Here is a 24,136-nt window from a genome sequence, read left to right as displayed (position 1 = left end):
ATGCGCTGAAAGCCATCCTTGTGCCAACAGAACAACCACAGAATGCTGTAGGAACGTCACCTAGCTTGAAATCGGTGGATGTTCCAAATAACCGGGGCGTGGATATATCTGATTGCTTGTGGAAAGCTCGAGCAATTACGTACAAGCGTCGATGCAAAAAGGAAGAAATAATTTCGTTAGGACGCGTGGAGCTATCCAGGCGATTCCATGATAGTTACTGGATTTTGTTACAAAGTAAAATTATACCAACTTTGCGGTACCAACAATGTAAAAATGAGTGCTGCACACTATCAGGAGTATGTTATGATGAATATTTACAGCAACAAAATCTCCACTTTCATGGAGCGGGCATTAATTGCATCAGAACAAGACGTCCCAAATCATCGCTATCATTCTGCAGACAGAAACTAGAACTAGGATTCGTATTGTTTTCTTCACTGACATCCCAGTGAACAGAGTTCCGATCTTCTTGAACTACTTTGCCTTTGGGGTTCTAAAATATCTCCTTTCTTCTCATAAGGTGTGCAGTTTCGCTCTTCTGAAAAATGTTCCATCGGGAATGGAATAAAATACCTCTTGTACAGTCCGCAGCAAAAAACCTGCAACACGAGCATGTAAAGTTTATGAAACTACGAAGTCTTTTGCTCCAAAATAAATGTGATGGGGAGGACGCCAAGGTTTCTCCTGGCGTGATTCGTGCCACTCAGACATTATTTTGATTCCCTGCGCTGTTAGGTGTAGTTTCACAATAAACTTACATGCTCATGTTGCAGGGTTTTTTTCTGCGGACTGTACATCTGCAAATATCTTCCTCCAGTGGAATGTATGCTGTCAGGGAATTGTTAAAGAGTACTTTTTGTTATATAGAACACACCCGGTGGTGAAAGGGCGGACTGGCATAGGTGGGTGAACACTTGAGAGTCGTCTGTATGGAAACCAGTCTCTGTAATTAGGTTTTAATGAAAGATTGTTGTGCATCTTTGCAGAAAGAACCTTTATTATTATTATTTATCATGGGTTTTCTTACCACCGCATTTTTATACTTGAAGTTATCTGTCCATATGTGAAAAGTAAGATATTTATTTACAGGTAATTAACGAATACGATATTCTAATTTTGCACTTTTATGTCACTGCAATTTTGCTTCATATTGACTGGTAAAGCAACAGTAATGCCTCACATCTTAATTTGTGTGATATTCTACGATCGTATCCTTATCCTTGCATGTATGATTGATTTTAACATGAATTAGTGGGTATTTATTTAACTGGACAGCTTTTTTAGAAACGAAGTGGAAATCAACACAAAAACTGCTAGTCTCTCACATTATACAGTTAGTAACAAAATTAAGTTCTTTGTGTCTGAACCTGAAGAAAACCGTGCCCGAGAAAGTGACTATAAAACATAAACCCTAAACACCCTAGTGTCGTCCAAAACAGTGAGGTGGCAACTGCATAAAATTGGTATCGATCGGCGTGTTGCAATTGCCAAGCCCCTAGTAAATAATTTGAACGTGCAAATGCGACGTCCGTGGTCAAATGCCCACAAGATCTAGATGCTGGATGATTGCCAGCATTTCTTTTTTAAAGAACGAGTCACCCTTCACTCTCTTCCCCAACACTGGATGCGTGTTTGAAGTATGGTGTGTGGATTGTCTTGGTCCTACTATCAAATATGGTAGCAACTTTGTTATCAATTATTATTGGAAAATTATTGGAATATTTTTTCTATTGTTATTCGAATGTCCAAATATTCGTTTTCAACATTCGAACAGGTAATAGAATAATTATTCGTTATTCAAACAGTCATTCGAATAACAAATATTCGAATAATAAATTATTCGAATTTTAACAGCACTAGTTTCAAGAGGAGGATGAGGTTCAACATTTGGTTTATTCCATGTCAGAGGGACCGATTCCATAGATGATCCCAGCTCGTTTTTTTTCTTTTTTTTTTTTAAGTAATGAAGTTAATGAAATTTAGTGGAAATGTTTTATATTGTCTGTGATAGTTATGTCAAATTTCAATTGGATATCTTCTTTGGTTGCATTAATATGGCCTTTCAAAAAGAGGACACTTATCTTTTCGCTTCCAAAGGTGCTAAGTTAGTCCAGCGTTTTTAAATACTATGGTAAACATAAAGACCTGGTTTTTCGCACACATGGACAACTTATGACATTGATTTCAAAATGTTACTAATTAGCCATTTAAGTATCCTTTAGTATAGATACAACTTTTGAAAGCTGGCAAAAAAAAAAAAAAAAAAAAAAAAAAAGCAGTTCAAGGACCCCACATTGAAGGTACCATGCCTACGTTGTGAATGCATCAATTCAATCAGAATTTGCAGGCATGATTTTCCCTAACTATGAAGTCGATGTGTGTGGATTAAATTTGGTTGCCACTGTCTAGCTAGATCCAAAGATATGCACGTGCAGAATGGTCAAAATGTTGTAGATGTAATTTTAGAGTATCTTTGGGGTCCGGGGGGGGGGGGGGAAGGGTAGTTTCTGATCTTTATCCTCTCCAATCATATTTTTCGTGCTACGGCTGGAAAGAACATACCTCAAGCTTTAGAAGCTACATAGTTTAATTTTAGAACTCTGCGTCTTAATTAATAAAAACACCTCTCAGCAAGTTTGCGAAGTTATCATGGATAAAAATGTTAGAACATTACAGAATATTCCTGTTACTAAATAATATTTATCGTTGGCAAAAAACGAATGAAGAGATGAATATATCCTGCAATTTTAGAAACTCATATAGCACTGATTGTCATAAGCTATCAACATTCTACCTAAGTTCTACGTAGTTTGGTAAAAGCCAGTGAAAAAAATGTCACCCATGAACAAGGAACCCAGAAGGTACTCATATTTGTTCCTATCATCATGCGCTGTTGCTGACGAAATTTCAATTCATACGAAAGACCTGCAGCAATCCATTTGATAAAAGTACACAGTCAAGAAAGGTTTCCTCCAATCAATCACCATTTCAGTATCCGATAAATTGAAGCTGCTAACAATGTTTTCAAGCCGGGGCAGAAAATTTGTGCCAAATGTATACAGGAACTAGTTCAGAAGCAGTCAGAACTCCCAAGATGGGTAAGAATCAGCGTCTAGTGAAGACATGAATGTTGTTGATGCATTGATGCACACAGCAGATACTTAATTATCATCACGTAGAGTGTCACTGTTGAAGCTCCAGCAAATGGTAAAATGGATTTCATGAGTTACATTAGGCACAAAGTTCAGAAAGCCAAGAACAGTATTACTCGGGTGATTGGAGCAGCTGCTAGTGTGAATAAAATATACTATTAAAACACAAATTGAGACTTCAGTGTCAAAAATGTAAGGACATGGACATCGTAATTGAAGAACTTAAAATTAAACGTCAGAGTTAGCCATTCGAAGAAAGTTAAAATTTTGATTCTGGCCCCAAATAGTTGGACTATAGCAAAAACAGCTGAAGAATTTGCTGTCTCACCTAGAGTGGTGAAACAGAGTAGAAACTTAAAGGTGGAAGCTAGCATTTTGGCAACACCTGCAAACAGGAAATGTAAAAAGCACAATAATGACAATATGTGCTCTGTTCCCAGGCAAAAAGGATTGTACTGAAGTAAGAATCAATGGCGAAAAAATGTATAATCAAAAACGTGTTTCTTCATAAAATGAAAGAAATGGTCATAGTTTACTGTAAAGAATATGGGAACTCAGCTTCTCGCGCAGTTTTGTGAGCTACGACCAAAATAGTGAATTACAGTTGCTGCTTGTGGGACACATTCAGTGGGTCCAAATCACGAAAATGTGAAACTGATACTGGCTGCAGCAACACCAATCAAGGATGGCTACAAGGAACTAAACAAGAAAACTGTGGTTTGGAAGCTAAATACTGCGCTGCAAAGCTGTGAGCGATGCCCAGGAAAAGCTCAATTTGAGTCTTATTTGGGAGACTTTTTCAAGGATTATGATTCAGACAGGTGATAGGATACAAGCAACGGAGCCATGACATTGCAGACATGCCATGTACTGTTGAAGGCTACTCAGAAGAACTGGTTTTAAAAATTGCCAGTTTGAGAAACTTTGCCAAAACATCAAAGAACAGTCATTCAGATGATGTGATCAGATTGATGAATTTTATTTAGAACTTTTAACTTGTTGTGTAAGATTTTGTCCAATGCTTTCATTGGAAGAATAGTCAGGCCACATTGCATTCTTTTATCATCTATCCTAGTAAAAAACAAATTTCTTCAAATTCTGTCATGACAATGTTCAAGACATGAAGTTTTTCATACGACATAGGCCGACATTAAACACTCACAGGCTGATCAAGATTTTTCACGGAGCACAAAATTGATGGAACAAGAGAAAGTCACCAATGTAAGCTCATTACTTTCATTAAGGTCAGAGTAAACTGAATATTCAGTGATGCGCAGCATTCATAATTAAGCCTTTGAAGCAAATTACAAAATTCCAGCCACTTTCAATTGCAAGTGTACAGTCTGGACAGAATGTCGCATTTGTGTATGACGATGTTTGGTGAGTAGGAAGTGTAAAGTTTCATATGAACAAGAAGATAACTTACCCTTGTCAGTTTCGTCTACCCCTTTGGTCCTATTCGCTCCTTTTATTGGCCAAGTCTTTCAAGATACCTGTTAGATTCCAGAGCAATATATATATATATATATATATATATATATATATATATATCAGTAGCGGTTCGTGGTCTGTAGAAGTAACGGTTGCAATTTTGCAATATCAAAGGTATGTAGTTACGCGCAAGTGTTCCCCTCCCCCAGCATTCTTGAGTCATCCAAAATATATTCAGGAAATATGAAGAGGAAAGTCCTTATAAGCTCCATTTGTATATTTATTGATTAAAGTGTATTCTCTAATATTGATTTAATATATGTTATTTCCTTTTTTTCAAACAACCACTATCAATGTACGTTTATACACTATTTATATACAAAAACTTCTACGCTCATGTTATTGAACAAGAGATAAATCGAATATATAGCATATGCTGTAAACCATGAATGATATCGTTAACCCTAAAAGAAGAAAAAAGCAAGAAAATTGCATATATTCATGCACACAGTTAAACAAAATTATTTAAATGAGTAAACTATGCATTATTTTAAAATGGAAGGTCTTTCTTCGTTCTTTTCGAGCTTCAAATTTTTCTATGACTTCATTGAAATCTGAAATGCTGCTCGCCAACTTTTTCTGAATAGAAAGCATCGCTACTGCAAATATTTTCCGCTTTATTTTCTTTAAGGTACAGAAACACCTCTCTCCTCCGACAATATGCATTTTGTTAGCATTTCTTTGTATGAATATAAGGGACAGAGAGTTCATTTTCGGTAACTCGTATTTTTGTCTGCTGTTCTATTATAAAGAAGCATGAAATATGATTTTTTCCTTCGAAAATGAAAAAAAAAAATAATAATAATAGTTTAACATTCCAGCAATTTAGGCTAAAGAAGACAGATGAGTATTGAAAGTGAATAATTTGAGATTATTTTTTTATTCTCTCCGCCGGAAATAGAACACGGGATCATGTGCACGAGCGGCACACAGCTAGAAATTAGACCAGTGGTAAGACATTCTCTTCTTCGAGTCTCGATAGCTCCCCGCCCCCACACACACACACCAGAATAGGATATTTTTTATTTTAAAAATAAAATCTATCCCAAGAATTTTTACCTTTGTATTATAAATGTAAAATAAAATCTATTGACTTCGAACGACTGTCCTCCCCCAAATATTCAGCTTGGATCCGCCCCTGCTACCACCAGACGCGTATTTGCTCTTTGCGAGTTTGTTTGGTGACTAACTTCTTTCTTCCAAGCGTCTATATCTCACTCAACCTATCAATTGAGTCAAGCGCTGCCAAACGGAGGAATTCGTAACTACTACAGAAGCTGACTATATACCAGTTGCAACGAAATAGCAACTGCAAACGCGTAATACGGGAGGATAGCAGCGATGCAAGAATAAATCCACTTCCTCATGTTAAGAGATAGGAGCTCGCTGCCATATGCTCAATGTTACTGCTTCCAGTGGCAACGCTTGCTGCCACTGGATTTGTATATCACTCTCTTTCTTTCAGTTTTTTTTAAATTATTTTTTTTAGAAATGCATCAATACTGTTTTGCGCTCAAGAGCAAAGGTTTATTTTTTACTGATACACTACTTTAATACTTAAAAATATCTTTAGTATTAAAGAAATATCCGGTTGCACAACCATGCAACATATAGTACCAGCCGCCACTGATTATATATATATATATATATATATATATATATATATATATATTACTAATATTTACTAGCCTTCGACTAGCAGGGGACTCCGCCTCCAGACCGCCATATTTGCTTGACCTATGGCTTCGCCCCTCATCTATTAGCTTTTGCTTCCGTGCTTCGCACAGCGAGATTACGTTTATGGCATTTTTTTTTTTTTTTAAATGTTAATCTCTTTCTGCGTTAGAATACGAATTGCGATCAAAATGAAATGATACAAATCCATCTCGGCCCAAATGCTGTGTTCGAAAATCCATTGCAAATAGATCATCCGTTTTCCCCTGATAATGAGACTGACAAACTCAGTCATTTATATATATTGAGAGAAAAATTAGAAATCCTTCCCCTTTCTCTCGTTAATAATGGAATGTCCGGAAATGCTGTTACATATTCCCACTTGTTTTGGGTAAGGAGTTTATATACCAATATCTAATCTTAAGGGATTTCGAGATATGGGCGACTTATTTTTACAATTGCAGCCTCCCACCTTTTTTTTCCTCTCACTTTTTCTTCCCTTCTTAGGGAAACATCGGAAAACGCTAAAAAATGTTTTTAATTATTGTAAGTGAAAATTCTAAATATCAAATCTCATGTGTCTGACCATAAAGAATTTCGAGATACGTCCTTCCTGTTACAATAATTGTAACTCCACCCTTTTTTCTTCCCGATTCTTCGTTTTCCTCTAGAGGAAATAGCAAGAAACGCTGAAATATTGTCTAATTATTTTACATTTGAAATCCATATACCAAATTTCATGACTTTACCCTTCAGAGATTCGAAGATACGGACATTTTACTACAGTAATTGCCACCCCATCCCCTCTCTTCCCCGTCGAATTTCCAAATATGCTTCCTTAGTAGAATCTTACGTTACAAATCCTATGCACTGTCAAAATTTTAAGTTTAGCTTAAGCTATTTGGCCTGGCCGTTGATCACTCAGTCAGTCCTTACTCAGGACGACTATATATTCATATATGACCTCATCAACATTATTATCAGGAAGACAATACATTTATTCTGAATCTGTCCAAGACAGAATTATATCCATATTTAGCCAAAAATGGAACAAATTATTCAATATATTGTACGTTTCGCAGATGTACTGTGTAAGTTTCTATTCATTTTAGTATGTTTATGCTTTAAATTGATGTGCATATTTGTCGTTACGCACGTGCAGTGCAATAGAAATAATTTTGATGACCTTGCCTCTCCCTATACTCAATGAACACACAAACTTCACTCACAAAATTTCACCAAGGATCACAAGTACTGTTTTTTGATTTTTTTTCTAATTCATTAAGACCCAGTGTTCTAAAATTAAACTATATAGCTTCTAAAGCTTGAAACATGCCCTTTCTAGCGTGGCAAGAAAAAGAAAATTGGTTGAGTGCCTGTTTTTTAATTTGCAGCTTCAAACTTTTGAAACATATCGGTGTTTACATTAACGATGTGTAAAAAAAACTTACGCTCTGTAGTTGTTCGCATTCTCTTTCGCTTTCGCTTGTGCAGTGGAATATCTTATTGGTGAATCATCCATAAAATGCAGTTGGATGATCTCTCGTCCTTTCGGCTTCAATTGCTCAGCAGGTTCAGGTGAAACTTGTATTTTTAACATAAAATCTGAATATTTAAGTAATACCCTATTTCTCTCTCTCTCTCTTCTCTCTTTATTTATCCATTTTACAAGATACATGAGGACACAAGTTAATAGGTTAGAGACAGAAATCCAAATGTAAAAATGATTAACTCAGAACAATGACAAACACACCTGACAAAACAATAGTTCATTAAACAACCACTGAAACTGAAGCTTGTGTTTCCTATTTCTCTCTCTGTGGTGACTTGGTGGTGCAACTATTTGAACCTCTTACAAAGCTTAAATTATCGTGTTCTTAATATAAGCTTATCTTATTATAGAGAATAACACCTTATAGGTACGTTCTCGGGCATACTTTTGAATGAAATGCAACATTTTACCACATGGGTTGTTTTCAGTTGACATGGGAACTAACACTTCCTGTTCATATTACACAAAGTAAACCTTAAAATTCTATTTTGAGCCTATAATTTACAAACTCTAGTTCGATTTTATTTTTAATATACATAAATACAGCCACAGTATCAAACATTCCATCTAATAGACGTTTTCAAACTAACTATAAAAAGAAACGAACACTTATTAAATGCTTTGCAAACATTGAAAAAAAATCTTCATATCTATAACTAACAAGGGTAGAAGCCATACAGTGCTTTGTTTTATTTACCAGACTGAGCCTTAGTGTGCATCATTTATTGACAGGTTACACCTTGAGGCAAAAATGTTCCCAGATGGAATATTTTGCATCTAGGTGAAGCGGACTATTACAGAAACAACAACAGCGCTGCGAGCGCACAAGATTTTTGAGTGACTGGAGCAAGTTTGAACATGCTCCGGCCAGTAGTTGAGCAGTGAAATTTAATTGCTACCGTGGAATAAGGAGATATGTTTCGTCTGCACAGCGGCGGAAATTTAAGTTTTTTCTTTCTTAAATTACGTACAAAGCGCAAGTCAACAAAAAGGACCGATATTTTTTTCCTACACTGGTTGGCAACGCTGATGAAGCTAAGCATGCTCAGGATTATGCCTTAGTATTTTGTGCTTGCAATAGAGAGAGAATCATTCAAGTGGAGTTGCGTATATGCTAGTAGCAGTAAGGTGAAATTGCTTCCGTAATACAAAATCTCGCCAAACGTGAAGTGAAATCTGTCATAGGATTTCTGAACGCTGAAGGACAGAATGCAGCGGACATCAATTAGGAATTGTGTGCCATTCACAGACCGACAGTAGTCAGTGAAGGGAAGGTCAGGCAGTGGTACAGAATTTCGGGAAGGGCATACATATGTTCATGACGATAAGCATAGCGGAAAGCCTAGTGTTCAGGCGGACGATCTGGTGGAACACTTTAGCAAGAAATTGCGATCCAATCGCCGGCTCACCAATGAGTTTCCAGAAGTCTCTGCGAAAACTGCATCGAATTGTGACTGTGACACGCTGGAAGATTATCACAAACTGTGTGCAAGATGGGTACTGAAAATTGTGGCTGACGCTCACAAAGAATGACAGCTACAAGTGATTTTTTTTGGCCCGTTTGGAGAAAGTTCTTTTCTCATATAGTGACGAAGGATGGAACCTGAATATCATACGTCACTAAGGAGTCGAAGCATCGGTCAATGCAGTGACATCACTCTGGTTCTTGTAAAGCGAAGAAATCAATCAAACACCATCAGTTTACAAAATCATCGCAGCCGTGTTTTGGGACCAATGGGTGAGATTCTCGTGTAATTCTTGGAACCAGGACGAACAATTATAGCAGACGTGTGTTGCTAAGCACTGAATAATCTGCGATGTGTCATCCAAAATCGGCAGAGAGGAATGTTACGCTCTGGAATTCTTCTGATTGATGACAACGCCCGCCCACACGCAGCAGCTCGTACTGTTGAGACCATTCAAAGATTTCGATGGGAATTATTGTCATCCCTCGTATAGCCCCGACCTTGCATCTAAGCGTTTCAACAACAGTGAAGTGCTCAAGATATCAGTTCTGGGCTGATTGCACTCGCGGGCGGCAGATTTTTACACAGGATATACGGAAGCTTATGACACTCTATTAGAAATGTCTGGAGGTTATTGGTAACTACGTAGAAAAATAGCCAAGATTTTACAATAAATTTCTTCTATCATTTCTTGATTTAAAAGAAATCGACCCTTTTTGACATACTCCTCCTAAAAAAGTCATATAGAGCCTAAAATAATATATGGTAAAAATTGAGGGTATGGGCTTTTATTCTATTTAGCACGAGACGTTAAAAAACCTCGTTTTTACAACTCTTGGTTAAGCAAATTTTCCAGTAGGAACTGTGCTTTCATCCATTTTTATGGACAGTAGCACATAGTTAGTAATGTTCGTTAGACTCGATAAGGTCACATTTTGTACAATTTCGTTGTTAGTAGTTTAAAGATAAGTAGCTTTCTTGGTTAGTCTCGTGCCTATTAATGAAAAGCACAACATCCTTTCTTCACATATGGTGTACACTGTACTAACGTTAGTACAAGGAAAATCAGAAAATCTTTGCACCTAGGTTTTTTTTGTTTGTTTGTTGCGTGTAATACATTTTAATACACAATCGATATATATGAGCGATATGGTAGGCTTTTGTTTGAACGGACTCAGTGTATTTGTCGATGTCTTCTGTCACACGACGCTGCTACTAGTTGCCAAAGATGGCCAGAGTGTTCAGGATGTCCTTGCCATGTGAGCAGCGAAATGCTATTAGTTTTTCTATGGTAGAAAGAACACAGATCCACAGATATCCAAATATAGCCAGTGTATAGGGACAAGTGTTTAGGAATACGAAGTGTTCAGTGGTGATTCATGGTGTTTGAAAATGGACGAGAAAGTGGCCAGGACAACGAGCGATCCATGACAATACAGAACCTCACATTACGATTTAAAAAAAAAAAAAAAAAAAAAAAAATCGTCAATCCTTACTTTAGATGGATAAGAGGTTATGGAGCAACCTCCATACAGACCAAACCTTGTCCCTAGTCATTGCTTTCTTTTTAATCCATTGAAGAAGTTCTGGCGGAACAGAGGTTCACAAAAGAGACTAAAGAGACTGAAGCGCAGAACATTGTTTGTCGCTGGTTCCGTGATCAGCCGGCCGTATTCTACGCAGCGGACATCGAGAAACTACTGGTACTATGGGACAGGGATTCTCAAGAGATATGATTATGTGGAAATCTAAACAGAGATGCGTATAGTATTGCGTATATCTTGTTTTTCGTTTATGGTTTGTAATCTGGCAGTAAATCAGTAGGCGCAGGGACCTACCCTATATTTTGAATTTTAATTAGCACAAAGAAACTAGCACTGACAACTGTTAGAAAAAAAAAACTATTGGCTTCAGGATAAACCACGCTAGACGGCAGCACGACCGAGTCGATAATGCTGCTCCATCGAGTTGAAGAGTTGAAACATATTACTACGAATTTTCAACATCTTTCGTCCATTGGCGCTGCTTGCTGCACAGTAACTTGGTCGTGTTTTCAGCTTGATGTCAGATAGCTGCAATCATGTTTTGTGAAAACTGGGAAAATTAATCACAGAAACGCACAAGTTGGTACAGAGTGCTTCCGGGCATAACACATTGCCTAGAACAAGCATATTTGTTTGGCTCAAACAGCATAGTTCTTAGAAGTCAAAACCAATCGAAGTTCGCATGCAGAAGTTGCGAGTCAGGTCTTCATTGGTTGCCTTTTTCGATGCAAGGGTCTCATTCACCACGAATTGGATTCGGAAGGCAAGATCATCAATGGCAATGTGTACGTAGGGGTCATTAAGCGATTTCTCGTTATCAGACCACAATTGATCAGCTCTGCAATTGGTATGTTCACGACATAACCCGTACTCCTTACATAACTGTAACAGGCGCTTTCAAGCTAAGAAAGCATATCACTATCATTGACCATCCATCGTACTCGCGAGATTTAGCTTCGGCGGACTACTGACTTTTCCTGAAGTTGAAACTCGATCTAAAGGATATGTTCGAGAATGTGTAAGCCTTCAAGATAGCCACGATGAGAAAACTGAAAATTGTCATATAGGTCCAATATCTAGTGACCTACAAGGAGCAAGGTTATGTATCGAAATTGGAAATGATTACGTAGAAAGCTGAAGGTAAATCACCTTCCTGCAAATAAGTTTCCACTTTATGAAATCAGTGGAGGCATTAACTGTCATTCCATACACTTCATATAGAAGGTATCAGATGAACTACATTCACTGGATGTACATACATTAAGAGCCCAAAGAACGATCGGCAGAGCACTTATAAACGTTTTTCTGTATTTTCTTTCTTTCTCTCTCCCTCTCTCTCTCTCTCTCTCCCTCTCCCTCAGTTAATCCAGATAAAATTAGCCGAATAATTCGGTATAAGGGATTATGTGGATAGTGTAAGAGTATGTGCTGTTAAAATCTCTTCAATGAGATTAATTTTGTTTTTAAAACGTGAGTTAATCGGAATAGCTACCCAACCCTGTATAATAACTACGAGGGCTGTTCTTTTCCTTTTAAACTTCTGCAAAGGCACGAAAGGTGAACTACGTGAGATGATGAAACGGGAACAAGACAGTACTGCTCATTTGGAATAGTCTGCCTCACACATCGATAGACAAATTCTGTTGTTCACTCGTTATGGAAGTAGCGACCTTGAAAACATTGAGTGCAATCGAAAAACGCACAGTGTAATTCGGTTTCTTCAAGCGCTGTTCTTGAAATTTCAGAGAATTCAGCAGACAGTTCAGGAATCGTAATCTACTACTTTCATGAACCACATGATTCATGCATTCAGTAAGGTAGTCTGCCATTTTTCACCCTTGTTCGCTCTCGTCGTGTATATCCGTTAAATTCTCTGCAGCAGTCATGCACACAACTATAACTTATAAAATTCTCACCGTGTATAATGCCAACAACCGACCATGATAACAATGACGCAGAAGTAATATATGACGAGACTAATAACATTGCTTCAGGAGGGGAGAGGTGAGTTCAACGCCAGATTAACGGGAGACTTTAAGAGTATGCTGGGAGAGGGATCTGCGAGTAATGTTCTGGGATCATTTGGACTAGGCAGAAGAAACGCATGGTGCCAGGTGCTTACAGGTAAGCAACATATGGTGGTGTCGAATACGTGGTTTAAGAATAGAAAAAAAAAAAAAAAACAAGCTATACACTTGAAAAAGTCCAAAAGACAAGAAAACGTTATCAGATCGATTACATTCTTGTCAAACATTTCACGAATAGAGTACAGGACGTTAAGACACTACCAGGAATGGACATTGATTCGCATCACAAACTGCCTTCCTAATGGTGGAAGTGTAATTCTGACTGGTCGAAACAAATGGGAGAAGTTCAAGATAGAGTTGAGAACGACTAAGTATGGACAGTAATGCGAAAGAAAAGATAGAAGTAAAATTCTGTGCAATAGACGATAGGGTAAGCAACGTGGAAGAAAACTGGGGAAAAATTAAGTAGATTCTTATACTAGATTGGCAAGATGAAAAGGGTACCGAGAAAACAGTGAATAACGAAAGCAACGCTTAAGAAGGTGGAGAAACACAAAAGGGTGAAAAGATGGACATCAAGGAATACAGAAGGCTGAATAATGAATTGAGAAGAGAAACTAACAGTGCCAGAGGGAAGTACATGGAAGAGATACGTGAAGAAATAATGGAACCTCAGTGGCGTGGAAGAGATGCGATCTGATGTATTAGAAAGCAGAGGAATTGGAAGAGGGGGCGAAGTATACATACGTTTGGAATCGAAGATCAACATGTTATCATAGTCACTGACCATCAAGGGATCCTTAGGATCTAGGATAAATACATATTGGACCTATATGACCAGAAGAACTACTCAAGAGATATTACAATTGAAGCAGAGGAAGAGGAGGAGGATGAAGAAATAGAACCCAATATATTGAAAAGTGTATTAGTAAGACAGGCGAAGGAGAAATGGCACTGAAGACGACGGCATACAGGGGATTTGCGCAAGGAATTAAGAGAGGATGCAGTGAAAATACTGATTTCACTTTTTAACTTGTACCTTAGTGGAGAGTGGCCACATGTAGTAATGGTTGTTACTTAAGAAAAAGCAGGCGAAAAAATTCAGTGATCACCGAACAGTTAGCCCTGTTTCCCACTGAAAAGATTACTGCACGCATACTGAATAGTCGGCTGAAATGTAAGATAAAAAGAGGTGTTGGAGGAAGACCAATGTGGATTCCAGAAAGGAAAAAACAGTAGATGCTATTGGGTTGAATATGAGAATTATGAGTGAGTTCTTGATGTAAGGGAAGAGGGATGTTTGTGCTTCATCTACGGACAAAAAGATCTCGACTGGGTCAATTGGACCAACTGAAAATACGTAAAGAAATCGGGGTCAACTCGAAAGATCGTCGACTTATTCGTAACGCTATACACAGGACAAAGAGTGAAGTTGCGGTTGAAACAAGGAGAAACCAATAGTATGGAGATTAGAAGTGAAGTCAGACAAGAATGAAGTATATCACGCCAGTTATTCAACGAGTACAATGAATGCTTAATGAAGAAATCATTAATAAAAGTTGGAGTTTCAATTGGAGGGCAGATCATTAATAAGGTTAAGTATGCGGATGATATGACTATTATAGCCAGAACCGAAGAAGTGCTACAAGAGGTGATTGATAAAATAGAGAGCGTGAAGAGTTCGATTAGTTCAAATATCTGGAAAGTCTTTTGATGAGAGACAGATACTGCTCCGAAGTGATCAGATCAGGAATTGAAGTAGCCAGAGAGGCTAAGAAAGAAAGAAAAAAGAAAAAGAACTAACTAGCAGACTGAACATTGGAAGAAGTTGGTCAAGTGCTGTAATATATGGAATACTGGACTGTATGGTTCGGAGACTTGGATATTGCTCAAGAAATATTTAGAAGTCAGAGAAGAAATATTTAGAGAGCTTCGAAATATGATGTTGGAGGAAGATGAAGAAAACAAAATGAACGGAGGGAGTAAAAAAACCGAAGATGTTTTAAAGTAGGTAGGAATAATTCCAATCTCGCTACTGCACAATGATTGAACGAAAGAATTTGTTCATGAGCGGGAAAGGAGAGCTACCTCTGGTGACTTAACAGAAGGTGAAAATATAGCCCTTATCTACTTGCCATGTATTCATGTTCTCGAAACTATATATAGAATATCTCCAGAACATTTATCTCCTCAAGCACATAATTTCTTTGTCTCATAATCAGAGCTACTTGTTGAGATGTAACGGTTCGAAAAAAACGACTGCGCCAAATGATTGGAATATCATAAGTACGATGCTTCTAACTGTTCTTACGACGAATTACGGTACCTCGGAAATATGTATTTCAAGTCAAGCAGCAATAGTAACGGAATATTGACGAATTACTAACGACGAATTTTTGTGTTTCTCCACATCCATTTGATCTTTGAAATTTTAAGCAAACAAGACCAGCTTTCTTTGGAAGATCTGTGTTTCAAGTTCTCATGTTGATTTTTACAACAACATCCCTTCCTCTGGGCTCTTTTTCAACCCCTATTCAACCGATCTGTTTAAATTTTCTGGGGCACGACTAGATAGTCATAGAGGCCTACCCTCAAAATTTGGAACAAATCGGCTGAGTAGAGGCTGAGGAATATATTGGAAATTGTTGAATTATGAAGGTCATACTGTGCTTCCATATTCGTATATAAAATTATAAATAATGCTTAAATCTCAGTTTTATTAAATGTATCTCATACATTTTTATTTACATATACATAAGACACATTCACTTTCAGTGCATGAAAAATGTAGGTTACCGTAGTATGTATATATGTATCTTAAATTACAAAATATGATACAAATAGTACGATCTAATGAAAACAAACCTGAATATTTTCCTTGGATTATTTAAAGGAAATGTTTTCTTCAGATAACTGAGAAGTCATGTTTATATTTTTTAATCGTTAATTCCTGTTTACCAAGTAAACTTCCTGACGAACTTGTAACATATTTCACAAAGAATGAGACTAAATTTAATAATAATAAAAATTAATATTCCACTGTACATTCAACATCAGTACTATTTCCATCCTCATCTGAAACTTCACGACGTGTTGTAGGACTGTACAGTAACATCGAATATTGTTACAGATACAAAACAGAGTACATGGTAAAGAAGAATCTCTGCAATTACAGCGATTCAGTTTGGATGGTTCATCGCTTTCACACGAGCATTTATCAGTTTTAGTATCTCAGAGGGTGCTAAGGGTACACCTTCAGGCAAAGTTAATGGCACTAAAATTTTCTGAACAGTGTCTGTAATATCCATACATATATAGTTGGGTCTAGTTTGGGTGGATGTGACAACAATGCATTTTTCCACACATGTTTGCAATTGTGAATGTTTGACGCTTGTTTAAAGCCTCGTTTGTCAGAGGAAGCGAGGAAAGTTGTGGTACTTGAAAACAGTTTCTCCCCATTTTTTATGCCACAGTTTTATTCGTATCTCTGTAGTAATTCCACAGCTTCCTTTACCATAGCATTTTGTGACAAATTGTGAAGCTTGCTCTAGAACACTAGAAAGTGGTGCTGTATGGTTGCCCAATAATGACAGGGAATATCCATCCTTAATGGTTTTAACATTTTTTCCTTTATCGATACTAAAGTACGAAGCTGTAGCATCAAACTACTGAGAGCGTGAGCTGCCAAAATATTGGGAATGATTTTCCGATGCTCCAATACAGTTGCACCAGTATTTACGACAGTTCGTCCGTGCATTGGTGATACTATTAACATTTCTGCTTAAATGTTTTCCGGGAAGTAGAAGTGAACAAGCAAGAGGAAAGCATCGGTGTCATCCGATTTTACAGTCTTTTGCCAGCTAGGGTTACTTTTATTGTTTGTTGCACTAAGATGTTAGCATAATAATGAATACAGGCTTTATGAGAGCATCAGCTCTCAGCTTTGTTGTTTACTTTTTTGCGATAAGTTCTCCAAATACTACTCTCAAAATTTTTCAGCAATTATCCTCATTGCGCGTACGCACTGATGAATTTTCTTCCCAAGTAGCATTTTACTACCACCTGCAAAACATTCTAGATTACTTCAGTTAACCCACTGTCCACCATAAGAGTACCAATGCAACCAACAGAACTCTTGAGAAGGTGCATGCCTCCAAGTCTCAGCACAACGTTCTGAAATTCTACACGATTTGCTCACTGTATATGTAATGCGACTCTTTATATGATCACATGTAAATACAGAAATATTTTGCCCAATTTATTTTATTATTATCTGAGCCTTCGTCAAGGCTGTCATGATAGTGTTGGGATGAAAAGAGGACATAACAATCTGAGGTAGATACACCGCCAGAGTGGGTGGTTGTAAAATTGAACTACGTTCTCTACAACTTAAGTGTTGTAACCATGAAACTCCGTGTATGTGCTATCCATCAAAATTATATAGTGGCAAATTACATATATTAAAATATATACATTTTTCATCTGAAATGTTCTTTAATGATTACAATGTGGCTTTATGCTTCCTAAATTTCCCTACAATACTAAAAATGGAATAAAATTAACCCGAAAGGAAATATACAGGGTGTTTCAAAACAACACCGACAACGTTTGAGAGGTGATTCCTGACACCGAGATAAGACAAAAAGTATAGACCAACCTGGGTGCAAAAATGCTTCCTTTCGAGTTATAGGCTGCCGAAAACATGAAAAACTGAAATTTAAAGGTTCATAGCTCCAAAACTATGGGACTTACCGTAGTCGGGTCAAGACTTCACTTAGGAACTAGTATATGCCCTATCCAAAAATCTGTTTCAGAATCCTAAGATACTCGCGCCACAATTTTTATAGAGGGAGTTTGGCTACGGGCATTTAATTGGAAGTACTCGCCAACTACTCTATAAAAATTGTTACGTGAGTACCACATGTTTTCGGCAGTCTATAACTCCGAAAGGAAGCATTTGTGCACCCAGATTGGTCTATACTTTTTGTCTTATCTTGGTGTCAGGAATCACCTCCCAAACGTCGGTGTTGTTTTGAAACAGCCTGTATATTTTCAAGTTGATTGGCGCTCTCACTTACAATGCCAGGGATCATAGGCTCAATTTCCATTTGAAAAATGTGGTTAGCTTTACACGGCTGACCACTTGATTTGGAGTTAGATTACGTTAAAAGCTTCTAGCTTAATTGGAAGTTTCTAGCTAGATATAGAATTAAATAAATTTCATATATGCAAATTTTCTTCAAAAGAACAGATCATTTTTATATTTTAAAGTATTTTCTAACTAATGAAAACGAACACATAGTTAGTGGATACAATTAACGAAAGGTAAATTCATTATCTATCAGGAGAAAGTTACAGAATACAAATCGGATAAATTATTGGAACTGTGGTCAAGTAGGGTATTCAATGACACTTGCAATGATGCCATTGATGACGTCACTACCCGAGTTCCCCAAGGATACCAAGGTGGCATCACTCGAGTTTGAAAAGCCCACATGTCCATCATTCAGAATATGCAAACAGAAAAACTTAATACGCTAACTTCGGGTTTAGATCTCAGCTGCCGGATTAGTGGTCATGAGAAGTTAACTGCTGGGTTATTTCCGTAGTGTATTGACACTGATCGTCATGGCTGACCTGTTTGTCGATTCTCATTGAGCTGAACAGGTCGGTGTGAACATGAGGAGTTCGTGCACTCGAATTTTTCCTTGAAGAGTGAAACTATTTTTATGTAATTCTCTTGGTAAAATAGCCTTCTTTGTATAGAATACGAATGTAGAGCAGCATTGATAGTTTTGGAGAGTTGGTTCAAAACTAAAAAAGCAGGTTTCGGACATGTTCATTTTTGTCCATTTGGCGTTCCATCATCATATGCCCGAAAAGAGAAATTGTGAGTCGAATTTAGAAAACAAATAATAAAAGTTGTAGACGTAGAATAGATCTATCCAAAAACCATGTAGCACTGTTGTAAATAAATGTCGTATTACCCCAAGTAATAATAATAATAATAATAATAATAATAATAAACACAGATCAAAAATATGAACCACTTGGCGTAAACAGTGTTTCTTGTTTCGGGGTTAAAAATTGCCATTATTGATGTAAGTAACGGCAAAATGGGGATCTCTGTCTTAAGGAATTTCATTTTTTGTAAATTTATTATTATTAAGAGAGTTTATAATGAAGTTTCTAAATTATTGAGTGAAATTACTGTCATTCCAAATCTGTCTCGTTGCATGTCTTCACATTTATTTGGTTATGGATCCAGATGTACGCAGTAAATATACAACAAACAATATAGTACTTCTAGAACATGCCTTTAAACATGAGAAAAAGAGAGGAAGAAATAAAAGATCAGAATTTGAGAGATAATACAAATAATTTAACGTTTTTGCACTCGTTTCACGAGCCATATACTCGCCTGGGAATCGAATTTAGGTATCTCCCTGTATAAGCGAGAACTCCATCATTTAGCCAGGATTGAACTCTTGGCTAACACACGTGCTTTCGGACTGCATGATTCGGAATTCGATTCGTGGTGAAAGTACTTTTCTCAAGTACAAAATAATGGTTCAGATCCCATTTTGAATAGTAGATTGAATATCTTGTAGGCTTGATGTTTTCTTATTACTGTTTCATCCAGAAACTTATATGCTTCATTTATAGACATTAATCGGCAAAAATTGTAAATTAGGTAATGAAGCTACTGGTATTTGACAAAAAGAAGATACATTCGCTTGAGCTTTAAGATGCAGGAGAAGGGATAGAGACATTTGAGTAGCAGAAAATCTATCACAAGAATAAAGAATCTTCTCTATCCCTAAATTCATACTTCAGCTTCAATCGTTAAACTATTGCGCATTCCACCCAAAATATTTCTGTCTATAATTAATACGATGCTGATTGGCATATTGCAAGAAACTTTTTGCTAAAATTCTGTTAGATTTAATTCTTTTAATAATATTGTTTTTTTTTTTTTTCTTTTCTTTTCAGTTTATAACGATGATGGAGATCTTATACCCAAGAACACGTCTCTCATCGTGGCCAGAATTCCGTTGTCATCAACCCAGCAAAAGAAAACTTGGTAAGTTTCATCATTTGGTCGGTTTAATCCTCAATATTTTCTTCGTCATTGATTATACCCAAAACTACAATTCGCACTTCATTATTTTTAAGGGAACACCTTTTCAAATGAAAGTAGTCGTAACATCACAAGAATCTATAATCAATAACAAAGTCGTACTCACGGTTATGATTTGACGCATATTTATATAATTAATAAAAATATAACAACTTTCTGTATCCAAATGCACTACATTTTCACTAAACCGTTTTACCAATCTCTGTTGCCATTGTTAGTAGCCCTGTCAAACTCACATGAAAGGTATTCCACTATTCAAGAATTTCATTTTGTTTTCATATTGCAATGAGATGTCTTTATCTCGGAATCCTTTAAGGTTAGAGACATTGAATTTGGTATTCGGAGTTTTCATTTAAATAAATAAATACGTGTTCTAGCGTTTATTTGTGTTTGACCTAGAATTGAATAAAAAAGGAATAGAAGTGGTTCAAAAAGATGCTCATGCGAGGCATTCGAATTCCGTTCGAGGCTTCTTATTCAGACAAATTCTGTGTGAAAGATGCAGAAGGAAGAACGCAAAATATTAGTCTTAATATCACGTGGGGACACAGTACAATATTCTCATGATTCAATTTAGTGTAATTTTTAGAAACCATCCACAATATAGACTAAAACATTTGAGTTCAGTTTATTCCAGTTCTGTTACGAAGTCTATGATCTTATTAGGTATATGCTTTACCCTATATTTGATTTTGTCTGTAATTATAAACAGTTGCCGTTCAGTGCTCTTATTCATCAACATCCATTTGTATCCAGGCATATTTTGAATAATGGAATTAATTTTGAGACACTGATCTGAGAATTTTATTCGAATTTCAGAATTTCACTGTCCACTTTTCTTTTCTACGTCTTGTTGCAAGACATAACAGAAAAATAAGAGTGAACGCGTCATTCCCTGCTACATACATGCCACACGTCTGTATCTAGTTTTAACTCTTCTTACACGAGTTGGCTTGTCCTAGAAATGAAGCACTACTTGATAACAAGCATACGGAAGAAAAGTGTGATTACAGATTTCCTTATTTATTTATTTATTTATTTATTTATTTATTTATTTATGTAGGTCTATGATGATTGTGATCAATTTTTCATAGATGAAATCGATAAGTAGTCGCTTAAGACGGTACACGTTCTTTCGTCCACCGTTCCGTGGTTATTGAATAGGGGTTTCAAAATACATTAATGAGATTTCACAACGGTCACTTGTAAAAATGGCCAGTAAGAAGGATGATGACTTTATGTGGATGTTTTTATTATATCCAATTTCCGATTTTGCTGGATGGTTTGTTGATTTGCAGTTTAGCATCTGTTGAGCATTGATAAAGGTATGAGACATGGACATACAGCTTAACGTAGGATCCGATTTATATAAGCTCCCACCAGGAATGAAATCATATCTCCCACGTCAAACGCACATACTCTTACGATATACCCACAAGGGAGTTCTACAATTTAGCAAGATGCATTCAACAATAGGTATTTCCTGAATCCAATTTATTGTTAACAAGAGCTAGAAATTTAAACCACAAATTTCTTTCGTATCGGCCAATATTGTTATAGAGGCCCAAATTGATAACTCAGTTTAAATCTACTTTAGCATTTCCTGCACATAATTATGCTTTAGGAACAAACTTTCACACCAAAAATCTTAACGTATTCATGAAGTTATTGAAGCAAACAAGATGTTTCAAGAGTAGAACAGATTAGCTATGAAAAATTTATCATCTTACCTTGTAGCAAACATAATCGTCAACAAGATTTTACAGATACGTAGATGATTCGATGTATCTGAGCTAACAGGAATCATAATGAAATAAAATCTGAGCAAAATACAATGTAATATTTATTAAATAACGTGTAAAATTTATTGTCGTAAAAGAACGTTGAATTTCTTTGCAACGAAAATATATAGGAAGATCATAATCATAGCAATAATAAATTAAAATTTTACTTAGATCCAAATTTAATTATGAGAAACATATATACACTATTCTGACATAAGTAAATTAAACACTTGCAGAAACAGGATTTTGTGGAACGCCAAACAAAGGAGAACGACCGATGAGTGTGATAGGTACAGCAAGTGTCGCCATAGCTCTCGTTAACAGAGTAACCCGAGGCCACATAATTGGGCGTTGGTAATGTGATAGTAAGTGCACCATGAGGTGCTTGCTGTACGAGGGGATATCAAAAGGTTCGTGCAATCACGTAGAAGTAGTCCACTCTGGAGAACTTAGACACTTGATAGTATTAGTTCTTCGTGCCTAGCGACTCAGTTTTGTCAGTCCACAGTTCAGCTTCAGAAATGATGTCATCCTAACTGTCAAAATGACGCCCTCTGAGTGGGCGCTTCATTTCTTGGAAGAGAAAGGATGCTAGGTCCGATGAGTAGTGGTGGTGGGGCAATATTTCATATTCTAATTCCACTGCCTTCATCATGGATGCATGGGCGTAATGAGCTGGTGCATTGTCTGCCAACAGCAGCATCCCTTTTGTGACCAATCCACGACATTTTTTCTTCAATTCCTCTCGTAACTTACGAGATGAGAATAATAGGTACTAATAATAATTTGCCCCTGTGGTAGGTAATCTTGTCATGATGACCCCTTCACAGTCTCAGAAAACGGAAAGCATCACCTTGGCGGCAGATTTCTGCACTCGTGTCTTTTTAGGAGAGGAGAGGAGGGGCGTTTCCATTGTTTTCTCATTTCCTTTATTTCTGGATCGTAAAGGTAAACCCAACTTTCATCCATTGTCACTAGTGTGCTGAAAAAGTCCTCTTTATCCACCTCACACCGGTCCAGCATTTGTCTTGCAGCATCCACGCGATTTTTCTTCTGAAAAGAAGTGAGCAGTTGTGGCACCCGCAGTGCTGATACTTCTTGAAGATGCAACTGGTTGTAAATGATATTCCAGGTAGGCCCGTAACTCATACCTATTGCAGACATAACACTTTCAATGGTTATCCTCCTGTTTTCCATTGTGGTCTTCTCAACTTTCTCCATCAAGACATCAGCAGTGAAATCCAGATCTAGAGGTCATGTCCAGTTTGGAATTGCCATTTCCACTTGGGTACTATCTCATAGGATGGGCTTCTTTTCCCATAGACTTATTTCATCTCGTCGTGGATCTGCCTTGTTGATTTCCCCTGAAGATGAAGGGACTTAATGACGCTCCTTGCCTCAAGCTTGTCAGTCATCGCACCTTCAGTTATTTACCTTAAAAAAAAAAAAAAAAAAAAAAAAAAGTTTCAACGAGTCCAGAATTCCATTGTTAACATACAAGAACCTAACTATAAAATGCATGCCCGAGGGGTTCGTAATTCGTCAACTTCTAGGTGCTTGCACGAACTTTTTGATTCCCCTCATATTATTGTGCCGTTAGCAACTGTTAATATCATTTAAACGGGATGAGAAGACATGAATAGACCCAAGATCGCGTTAAACGCAACCAATTCCATACCTGGAATGTGAGGTCGTTTGGAGTTCAAGAACGCAGCCGTTCGAATCTGTTTAGTGACATCACAACCGAGGTTGACTGATCAGAATGAACTGTACAACGGTATTTACATAGTGCAGCAATGTACCAACACGTCACCAAAAGGAAGCATCTGCTTACGAAACAACAAATGGTGCGGAGATACAACTGAGCCAGCATTATGTGCTCTTCAACGAGCCACAACAGTTGGAACAATGTTTCATTCTCTGACGAAAGTTGATTTCTCCAGTTCTCAGATATTGGTCGACAGTGAGAGTGGAAGGGATCGACAGATGATGATTCACCACAATTCTACGGTGAAATACGGAGACAAAAGTTCCATTGGGTTGGGTCCAATTGAAAAGTTTTCGTAATAACCCCAGTTTTTGCGATAGGCACATCAATTGCGCGAAACAAATCGAGGTATTGCCAAATATATTGCTATTTTCTTTCAAGTAGGCGAACTGTTGAGGAACGCTATGCAATTCATGGTGATGGGACACCATGACATAGGGCAGAGTTGATCACCTACTGGAATTGTTCAAGTGAATTCAACTTCTGTGTGGCCTTGACAGTTGTCTGTCATGAATTTATAGAAAATGTTTGGCACCT

At 37.1% G+C, this 24,136-nt stretch overlaps 1 protein-coding gene across 3 annotated transcripts in view; it reads left to right on the top strand.

Moving 5' to 3' along the window:
• The window catches only part of LOC145664624 (uncharacterized), a 289,506-nt gene that overhangs the window by 73,326 nt on the left and 192,044 nt on the right, over positions 1-24,136 (top strand). For all 3 annotated transcript variants that reach the window (XM_081731448.1, XM_081731447.1, XM_081731446.1), the window contains exon 3: positions 19,900-19,990. In XM_081731448.1, coding sequence (XP_081587574.1) covers positions 19,900-19,990 — 91 coding nt within the window. The remainder of the gene's footprint in view (positions 1-19,899; positions 19,991-24,136) is intronic.

Source organism: Thermobia domestica, chromosome 11, assembly GCF_964235325.1.
Source record: "Thermobia domestica chromosome 11, izTheDome1.hap1.1, whole genome shotgun sequence".
Lineage (NCBI taxonomy): Eukaryota > Metazoa > Arthropoda > Insecta > Zygentoma > Lepismatidae > Thermobia > Thermobia domestica.
The sequence above is the reverse complement of the archived record's forward strand: the minus strand, read 5'-3'. Positions and strand labels throughout refer to the sequence as shown.